Below are 10,916 nucleotides of genomic sequence, written 5' to 3'. Positions count from 1 at the left end.
TTCTTTCCATGATTTGGCTATTGTTGAAAGTGCCACTATGAACATTGGGGTACATGTGCTCCTATGCCTCAGCACTTCTTTATCCCTTGGGTAAATCCCTAGCAGTGCTGTTGCTGGGTCATAGGGGAGTTCTATGGATAGTTATTTGCCTTTTTAAATTGATGTTTAGACTTCCAATAACACTGATGACTTCATTTTTCTCTAGACCTCAGTGGATTTTTTTTTTCAGATTTGCCCCTCACTATAAATAGAGGACCTTTGGGGCGCCTGGGTGGCTCCGTAGGTTAAGCATCCGGCTTCGGCTCAGGTCATGATCTTAAGGCTCGTGAGCTGGAGCCCCACATCGGGCTCTGTGCTGACAGCTCAGAGCCTGGCGCCCGCTTCAGAGTCTGTGTCTCCTTCTCTCTCTGTCCTTCCTCTGCTCATCCTGTCTCTCTCTCTCTCTCTCTCTCAAAAATAAACATTAAAAATTTTTTAAAATAAAAATAAATTAGAGGACCTTTATTCTTATTGAAGACATCTTTCATCTGGTCAATACATCAATAAACAATTTATCATTGAAAAATTATAATCTGCTTTCTAGTACATCTTACTAGATACTCAGGTATCTCCCTTCAGTTTGAGCATATATTTTACGAGTAAGGATCTTTGCCTCTACAAAAGCTTTTATTTCTATGCCTACATTTGCTTTACATATTTATGTTAAATATAGTAGGGGAAAAAAAAGAACAGTGAATATATCCTTACCTACAACATAATACTGCTCTACATGAGAGGGCCAAATTAAGGAAGCTCCTCTTAATTTCAGGATGGAAGGCATACTTCAATGTTTCACCATCAATGATGAGGGCCAGGTCATTTTCTTTACCTAACAGGATTCCAAGATCTTGACAGTTCTGATTAATTGCTTGTTGTGTTGCCTAAAAGAGAGTGGGGAAGGGCACCTTATTTTCTCATTTTATATATAAATATATAAACATACATATATATATAAAAGACTTTCTGAATCAAGATGGTAGAGGCATACTTTTTATCTAATTCTTTCCTTCAAATATCTCACTAAAATGAAAAAGTAAATAACATGAAAAGAGGAGTGACATCATTGATCACCAGTGAAATGCCAATAGGAACCACAGTGAGATACTACTTTATGCCTATTAGCATAACTTGAATCAAAAAGTTAGATAGTAAATGTTAATCAGGATTTGGAGAAACCCGAAACTTTCAAACACTGCTGGCAGGAAGGTAAAATGATATAGCCACTTTGGAAAACAGTCTGCTAGTTCCACAGATGGGTAAGCATAAGTTTACCAGATGACCCAACAATACCCCTCGTAGGTATATATACCCAAGACAAATGAAAACAGGTGTCTACACAAAACGTGTACATGAATATTTATAGCAGCACTGTTCACAATTGCCTAGAAGTGAAAACAACCTGATGAATGGATAAACAAAATATGGTATATCCATACAATGGGATATTCTTTAGCCATCAAAAAGTTAGGAGGTATTAATGCATTCTACACGTGAATAAACTGTAAAAATACAGTAAATAAAAGAAGCCAGTCACAAAAGACTGTATGTTTTTATGACTCAATTCACATGAAAGTCAAGAATAAGCAAACCCATAGAGTTTGAAGCTATAAATAGGGAGGGGCGCCTGGGTGGCTTAGTCAGGTAAGCTTCCGACTTTGGCTCAGGTCATGATCTCACGGTTCGTGGGTTCAAGCCCCGCATCGGGCTCTGTGCTGACAGCTCAGAGCCTGAAGCCTGCTTCAGATTCTGTGTCTCCCTCTCTCTCTGCTCCTCCCCTGCTCATGCTCTGTTTCTGTCTTAATAATAAATAAAAACATTAAAAAAGAAGAAGAACCAAGTAGGGAACCTGACTGATCTATCAAAGTAGATTAGTGGTTATTTAGGTAGGAGGAAGGAAGATGAAAGAAATGATAACTAAAGAGTACGAAGATTCTTCTAGAGGTGATGACAGTGTTCTAAAAGTTGACTGTGGTAACAGGTGCATGTATGTGTGAAAATATTAAAACAGACTGAATTGTACACATTAAACAAATTTTTTGTGATATGGATATCTCAATAAAACTGTTTTTTGAAGGGTATATGAGAGTGAATTCATATCAGCCGGAAAATACAAATGGGTCCTAAGAGCATACCAGAAAGTTCAGAGAATTTTTGAGAAAAATATCAAAGGTGAGAACAAAATAATGGCGTGAACTCTACAAAACAGAGTCTCAGGTTTCTGTGGCAGAAGTATAGAAGTTTTAGAGGGGCACCTGGGTGGCTCAGTTGGTTAAGCATCTGATTTCAGCTCAGGTCATGATCTTGCATTCATGAGTTCGAGCCCCTCCTCGGGCTCTGTGCTGACAGCTCAGAGCCTGGAGTCTGTTTCAGATTCTGTGTCTCTCTCTCTGATCCTCCCCCACTCCCACTCTGTCTGTCTGTCTCTCTCTCTCAAAAATAAGCAAATATGAAAAAAAAAAGGAAAAAGGTCTCCACTGGTTTTCTTTTCTAAACAAAGAAGTTTTAGAGATTCATCGCTTGGTTTAAGATACATAGGCGTCACCTCCCTTCACTTATTTTCCTCTGACCACCCTTCCTTTCTTTCATAATGCACAGAAACTATTGAAAGCCCAAAATTTCAGAGAAATGATTCCCCATGCCAGTAGCAGAGTAGAAAATTGGATAGTGGAGTATTTTAAGGAAAATACATTAATAAAATTGTAAGTCATACAGATTAATGCTAAAGACAATTCCTTCATCAAATACAAGTGAAATAAAAATAATATATATCAGTTACCACTTTCTGTTGAAAGATTAGTGAACTAATAAGTATGCCAGAAGATTTGTTGATTTTTGCCAACCCCGTTTTATTTTTTTGACTCTATGAAATGAGTGCCATAAAACACTCGATCATATTTAAAAGCTTATGATTTCATTGTTTTGCTCAACTATACTTTTCAGTCCTATTCAGTCATCTATAGAAATTGGAGATTGTTCTTATGATCTGCACTTTTCTTAAACACATTAATGAATGAAATTTTAACAAGAAGGGGCACTTGGGGGCAAGTTTTAAAGCATAACAGGCATCAAGCACCAATAGCTTTAATGAAAAAAATCCTCCTTCCTATTTTTCTCAGGAGGCCTTCATTACTCATTACTCAAAGGAATTAACTGTGTTTCTTGAAATAAAAGATAATTTAATAATCTTTGAATTACCGAGGCCTTTGTATAAACCCGAAGGTCTAAAAACAGATGAAATTCAGACACTTAAAATTTGATTTCACACTATGTAAGAACTATAATATATACTATACATAGATCATTTGAAACATTTCCTCTTCTACTTTTTCCACACAGTGGACTGAATATCCCATCAGTGATCTCAAAGGACTGCAATTGTTTTGTTTTCCCCAAAGTAACCTGGCAAAATTGAAGTTTTCCTATCCGTTAATAACTCTTCTGTTTCATTTGATCAGTGAAGACAAAACTTGGTGCTTTTCTAATTAATATGTTCCTTTCAAGTTTACAGTTTCTTGGAACACATAAATGCTTGGAGCTGAAGCTATCAGTTTTAACATCATCTTTTTTTCATCCACTCCTAAATTGCTTTTCTTTTTTTTTTTTTTAATTTTTTAAGCGTTTTATTTATTTTTGAGAGAGAGAGATCATGAGCAGGGGAGGGTCAGAGAGACAGGGAGACACAGAATCCAAAGACAGGCTCCAGGCTCCGAGCTGTCAGCCCAAAGCCCAACGGTGGGGCTCTAACCCACGATCTGCGAGATCATGACCTGAGCTGAAGACAGACGCTCAACGGGCTGAGCCACCCAGGTGCCTCTGTTTGCTTTTCTTTACCAGTCCTTCTGCTGCCACTGTTAACAGGAGTTAAGAGAAGTCCTCCAACATGGTTCGCTCGACAGCATGACTACCTGAGCAGTTTGCCAACATTAATCATGCAGAACCCTCCACAGCACCGCCTGCAGCGCGTTATGCAGGAAAACTGCAGTACATGCTCATCATGTAAAGCAAGTGCATCAGCAATTAGGTAATGACTGTTTAGGAATAATGAGTTTTGAAAATGACACACCTAACATTTACAGGAAATTAAAATGTAAGAGAAAAGCTCAAAGAAACAATGTACCAAGATCACCATGGAAATCACATATATGTAAGTGAAATAGAGCTTTCACTAACAAGACTAACTTCTGGAAAATTCGAATTATTTATGCAACCGAGACCAACACATTCACAAACTTTGTAAACACAAATTTGAATACATTTCTCAGTTGCCTTTGCTGTATATAATTTGGAGAAATAAAAATTATAATTTAGCCTTCATCAAATGTTTAACAGTAGAAGAGTTGACAAAACATAACATTTTGTTCTATATTTGTCATACTCTTAAGAGACTTATTAATAGTACAAAGACTAGGGGGGCCTGGGTGGCTCAGTCAGGTAAGCAACTGACTTTGGCTCAGGTCATGAGCTCACGGTTCACGGGTTCAAGCCCCGTGTCGGGCTGTGTGCTGACAGCTCAGAGCCTGGAGCCTGCTTCCGATTCTGTGTCTCCCTCTCTCTCTGCTCCTCCCCCACTCCTGCTCTGTCTCTCTCTCTCAAAAATAAATCAAACATTAAAAACATTTTTTAACTTAAAAATAGTACAAAGACTATACACAACCCTCAAAATATATGAAAACTAAATTGAAAAATTAAGGAAAATCTTAGAAAAGATACCACCACTATTATATGCCATCAAGAGTTAAAAATTTTGAGAAAGCTGAAGTGATATATTAATGTCTGATAACATAGCCTTAAAGAGAAAACATTACCAGAAATCAAGAGAGACATTTCATAATGATTAAAAAGTTAATTTTTCAGGAAGAAATAACAATTATATTTCCTAATAATAGAGCCTCAAAAGATATGAAGCAAAAATGGGTAGGATAAAAGGGAGAAATATAAAATTCAGAATTCCAGTAAGAGATTTTAATAATTCTTTCAGAAACTGGCAGAGCAACTGGAAATGCAAAGAAGACAGTTTATTACAATAGTGCTCTCAGTCACCGGGACTCAACTGAGATTTGCACATGGTATTTTACCAAAACAGACCATCTGCTAGAACATAAAACAAGTCATGATGGATTTAAAATGATTAAGGCCAATTAAAGTATATGTCCTTTGTCCGAAATTAAATTTAAAAAACAATAAGACATCCAGAAACATGCCAAATATATGTAAATTTAACACACTTCTAAATAGGTCATGGATCAAAGAAGAAATTAGTGAAAACTGGATATTTTGAAATAAGCTTATAGGAAATGTAACATTAACATTTATGGAACACAGCTAAAGCAATGCTGAGAAGAAAACTTATGGTCTTAATGCTTCAATTAGAAAAGAGGTCGAAGAATAGTCACCTAACCTTTCACCTCGTGGTAGGCACCAGCGAGCATGCTCCGTGTAATCCATTCCCCTTGAGTGTGAGTGTCCTCACCAGGTAGGCTCTTTCGAAAGAGGTTGTAAAGGTCAGAGACAAAAGGACAAAGATATTCAAAACCAAGCAGATGGTTTTTTGTTGGCCTGGAAGTAAACTCTCACGTTGCAGAGAGCCGCAAGCCCAGGACCCGAGAGTGACCTCTAGTTCCCGAGCACGGTCCCTGGCTGACAGCGAGCAAGAAGATGGGACCTCATACAGACACTAGGAAGTAAGTTCTGCTAGCCAACTAAAAGAGCTTTAAAGTGGCTTTTCCCCACTCCTCATCCTCCAGATGAGGACGCAGCCCGCTGACATCCTGATTTCAGCCTAGTAAGACGCGGAGCAGAGATGCCACCTAAAACCTGTCAAACTCCTGACCCGTGACATGTTGGACAAAGAAATGTATGTTGCTGTAAGCTGCTAAATTGGTGGTAATCTGCTATGCAGCAATAGGAAAGTAACGTACTGTTTTAAAACACAGTGTACTAATAGAAAATTTGAGATACAGTTAAGGCCGACAGATCAGGAGACAATTGCCATTGAAATTTGTTATACTCACAGATCCCAAGATAGGGAAGCAGATCACAGAGTGGAGACGTGGGGGGACACATGGGAGAGCATGGAGTTCAGTTAGAAGGCAAAGGGAACAGAAGGAAACTATGGGCAAGAACCTCTATTGTGCTTTCCACAAACACGACCAGGTGAGAGAGGGTCAGCAGGTTTAGGATTTTGCTAGTTTGAATAATTTCAGTAGGCTCTCGGGCTTAGGGCCAGCGCTAGTGGCCCAGAATGTAAGAGCCTGATAAAGGAGGAGGTAGGGGTGTGGGCTCTGGATTGGCAGGTTTGCATAAGAAAGGCACATTCACTGGCCAGTTGTTTACTAGCTCTGGGAGTTGCTAACCCTGGAGGGAGGTACCTTCCTGGTCCCTCCCCAGCAAAGCCCCCAGTAATAGCAAACATCAGAATAAAGATAATAAAAGACAGGGTTAATATATATACACCTCAAAAAGGCTGATGAACAGATTAAACACAAAATCAGTAGATGGAAAGAAGTAATAAAGACAGGAGTAACAATCAATGACGTTGAAAAACAGACAACATATAGGGCAAATCACAAAGTCAAAAATCTGGTTCTTTGATCTTAAAGAATAAAAGAAAATGTGCCTCATAAAACAAAAAATCTGGTTCTTTGAAAAGATCAACAAAATAAATATACCCATTACTATACTGATCCAGAAAAAGAATATAAATTATCACTATCAAGAATTCAGAATTGGGACATCTGGGTGGCTTAGTTGGTTAAGCACCTGCCTCTTGATTTTGGTCATGATCTCACTGTTCTTAAGATCAAACCCCGCATCAGGCTCTCTGCTGACAGAGCCTGCTTGAGATTCTTTCTTTCTCTCTCTCTCTCTCTCTCTCTGCCCTTCACCTGCTCGTGCTCTCTCTCTTCCTCCCTCTTTCTCTCTCAAAATTAATAAATAAACTTAAAAAATAAACTTTATTTTGGTATTTTAGGAGCAAATAATTGGAAAATTAAGCTATACACACAATTCCATTTCCAATATAGCAAATACTAACAAAATACAGTCAAGATTTTTAGTTTGATGTTACTTATCTATTTTTCTTTTATTGCCTGTGCTTTTGGTATCATATCCAAGAAATCATTGCCAAGTACAATGTCAAGCAGGTTTCCTTCTACGATTTCTTCTAGGACTTTATAGTTTTGGGTCTCTGTTTAAGTACTTAATCCATTTTGACTTGGTTTTTGTGTATGCTGTATGGTAAGAGTCTGCTATGGTCTGAATGGTTGTGCCTCCCAAATTCATATGTTCAAATCCTAATGCCCAGTGATATTAGGTGGTGGGGCCTTTGAGAGGTAATTAAGTCATGAAGATGTTTATGAAAGAGGCTCTAGAGATCCCTAGCCCCTTTTACCAGGTGTGGACACAGCTCAGAAGGCCCCAGCTACGGACTAGAAAGATGACCCTCACCAGAACATGACAAACATGACCAACATGACCATGAGGGTGAATTGTGGACTTCCCAGTCTCCAAAACTGTGAGAAATAAATTTCTGTTTTTTATAGGCTACCCAGTCTGTGGCATTTTGTTAGCGCAGCCAGAATGGACTAAGACAGGATCGAATCTTCCGAATGTGGATATCCAGCTTTTCCAACACCATGTTTTGAAGGGACTATCCTCTCCCCAACATGCATTCTTGACACTGTTGTGATCCATATACATGTGTTTGTTTCTGGACTCTCTACTCCTTCCCATTGTTCTCTGTCTTTATGTCAGTACCATACTGTTTTAATAATTGTAACTTTGTAATATATTTTGAAACCAGGAAGTATGAGGCTTCTGGCTTTGTTCTTCTTTCTTAGGATTGCTTTGGCTATTTGGGGTCTTTTGTGATCCCTATGAATTTCTATGGAAAAATTTTTTTGGAAATTCTCGTGTGTGCAGCTGCAGCAAACATTAAACATGGCCAGATTACCATAAAACTTCACATTAAAGGCCTTTAGCTCAATTTCTATTATCAAATTTATCATGTCCAGCTTTCAACAAAAATTACAAGACACGCTAAAAGGCAAGAAAAAGCACTGTCTGAAGAGCTAAAGCAAGCATCAGAACCAGATTCAAAGATAACACAGATTTTGGAAGTATCCGCAAATTCAAAATAAACTATGATTGGGGCTCCTGAGTGGTTCAGTTAGTTAAGTGTCTGATTCTTGATTTTGTCTCAGGTCATGATCTCACCCTTTGTGAGATGGAGTCCCCACACTGGACTCTGTGCTGATAGTACAGGGCCTGCTTGGGATTCTCTCTCCCATTATCTCTGCCCCTCCCTCACACACTCTTTCTAATTAAATAAACCTTTTTTAAAGTAAATAAAGTAACTATGATTAATATGTTAAGGACTGTAATGGAAAAATAGACAACATAAAAGAACAAAAGTTACACAGAGTGATGGAAACACTTAAGAAATAAAAACACTGTAAGAGAAGTGAAGATTGACCTTATGGAGCCCAACAATAGACCAAACACAGTTTAAAAATTAATGAGCTTGAATTATGTCAACAGAAATTTCCTAAACTGAAATACAAAGATAAAAAAGAATTAGAAAAAAAAAAAGTCCTAAATGGAACATTGAAGACCTTTGGGACAATTTAAAAGATCTAACATACAGCAGTATGTTGGAATTCCAGAAGGAGAAGAGTAAGAAAACAGAATAGAAAATTTGAAGTGACAATGACTAAAAATGTTCCCAAACTAATGGCAAACATATAATCTAGACCCAGGAAGCTTAGAAAACACCAAGCATGATCAGGGCACCTGGGTAGCTCAGTTGGTTAAGCATCCAACTTCAACTCAGGTCATCATCTTGTGGTCCAGGGGTTTGAGCCCTGTGTCGGGCTCTGTGCTGACATCTCAGAGCCTGGATCCTACTTCAGATTCTGTGTCTCCTTCTCTCTCTCTTCGCCCCTCCTCCACTCATGCTCTGTCTCTCTCTCAAAAATAATCATTAAAAGTTTAAAAAAAAAAACACCAACCATGATAAATACCAAAAAAAAAAAAATCTATACCTAGGCACATCATATTCAAATCAAAGGCAAAGAAGAAATATTTAAAGAAGCCAGAGGGAAGAATAAAGTAAGAAATAGCAGGTTTCTCATCTGAAACCACTGAGTTGAAAGAAAAAGAAATACCAACCTAGAATTCTATATCCAGTGCAATTATCCTGCAAATGTGAAAGAGAAATAAAGACTTTCTCAAACAAAAACAGAAAATTCATTGCCAACTGATCTGCCCAGTAGAAATATTTTTAAAGTTTTTTCATGGAGAATAATAATGATATGTGTCAGAAACTCAGAACTACATTTAAAAAAATAAGAAGACTGAAATGGAATAGATAAAATCTATTTAAAATTCTTTAAACCAAGTAGGAAAATTATACAGTAAAAAAAATGTAACAGAAAATAAATAGCTGTAGCCATTTACCATTTAAGAGCCAGGATGTTCAATACTGGATTCCAAAGTTCTTTCATTCTTGCAGCGTAATGCCACCCATCTACTCAAACTTCTGATAAGTACTGCTGTATGCATATGTTTTTCTTTTCTCCCTTTTTTTTTTTTTTTCATTTTTAAAATCAAGGACCTGAGTGCTATATTTGGTACGTGCTGGGAACAGGGTGAGAAAGGACTAGCCTAAGACTGAGGCAAGATGTGGGAACCAGAGGTAATGTTCCAGAGGACTTGGGTGGGATTTCAATACAACTGTAGATTTTAAGGTGTTGGAGAACACTCAAGGAACAAGTTGGGTACACTTGTATTAAATGGAATATTTTTTTTATAAATTTTTTTAATGTTTTTATTTATTTTTGATACAGAGAGAGACAGAGCATAAGAGGGGGAGGGGCAGAGAGAGAAGGAGACACAGAACTGGAAGCAGGCTCCAGGCTCTGAGCTAGCTGTCAGCACAGAGCCTGACGCGGGGCTCGAACCCACGAACGTGAGATCTGACCTGAGCCAAAGTCGGAGGCCTAGCCGATGAGCCACCCAGGCGCCCCTAAATGGAATTTTTAAAAATCACTTACCTCAAGTGACTTTGAATTCAGTTGAATACAAGGCATTTGGGTTGATAACAGTTTACAGGAATATGCTGCAAAGTGAGAAATAAAGAGATCATGTATTTGAAGACTCAATACTTCCATGAGTTCATTTTTTTAAATAAAAAATCTATATTCTTTCTTCATCAAACTCTGTCTTATGACCAGTTCAAAGTCTAGTGGTCTATCACAAATATTGTGCAAGGGTTGTGGAGGGAAAAAACGGAAACACTGGTTCATTTTTATCTTAATCAACAACTTAAGTAGAAAAGCTTGGGAAGGAGCATAAAACTAATGGCTAAATCTGTACCTTTATTTTTATTATCTCTCTGTGACATGAGATTCAGTTCATGCTTTATCTGAATTCCAAGTCCTGAGGAATCCAAGTTCTGTTGCATCAAGCCACTATATCAGCATATTATTCCTACTGTACTAATAAAATCCTAGTTGTGATTAAAAGAAATAAACCCACCCAATGCTCATAATAACATTCAATGTGATGATCAAATTATACACCTCAGAGGGATGTCTCAGTTGGTTAAACATCCAACTTCGGCTCAGGTCATGATCTCACAGTTCTCTGGGCTCAAGGCCCGCATTGGTCTCTGTGCTGGCAGCTCAGAGCCTGGAGCCTGCTTCAGATTCTGTGTCTCCCTCTCTCTCTCTGCCCCTCTCCTGCTCGTACTCTGTCTCTGTCTCTCACAAAAATAAATAAACATTAAAAACATTTAAACAGATTTATACAATATCACTTTTAAATTTTTTAAGTTATTTTTGTTGTGAGAGAAAGAGAGCATAAGTGGGGGAGGGGCA

At 37.9% G+C, this 10,916-nt stretch overlaps 1 protein-coding gene across 1 annotated transcript in view; it reads right to left on the bottom strand.

Annotated features, from left to right (window-relative positions):
- The window catches only part of LOC115290604 (phospholipid-transporting ATPase IB-like), a 190,457-nt gene that overhangs the window by 83,301 nt on the left and 96,240 nt on the right, over positions 1-10,916 (bottom strand). Inside the window, exons 26-27 of the mRNA XM_029938483.1 lie at positions 10,092-10,156; positions 748-920 (exon numbers count right to left, since the gene is read on the bottom strand). Of these exons, the coding sequence (XP_029794343.1) occupies positions 748-920; positions 10,092-10,156 (238 nt within the window). The remainder of the gene's footprint in view (positions 1-747; positions 921-10,091; positions 10,157-10,916) is intronic.

This window comes from Suricata suricatta, chromosome 4 (assembly GCF_006229205.1).
Source record: "Suricata suricatta isolate VVHF042 chromosome 4, meerkat_22Aug2017_6uvM2_HiC, whole genome shotgun sequence".
Classification (NCBI taxonomy): Eukaryota; Metazoa; Chordata; class Mammalia; order Carnivora; family Herpestidae; genus Suricata; species Suricata suricatta.
This window is presented reverse-complemented; position numbering and strand designations above follow the sequence as displayed.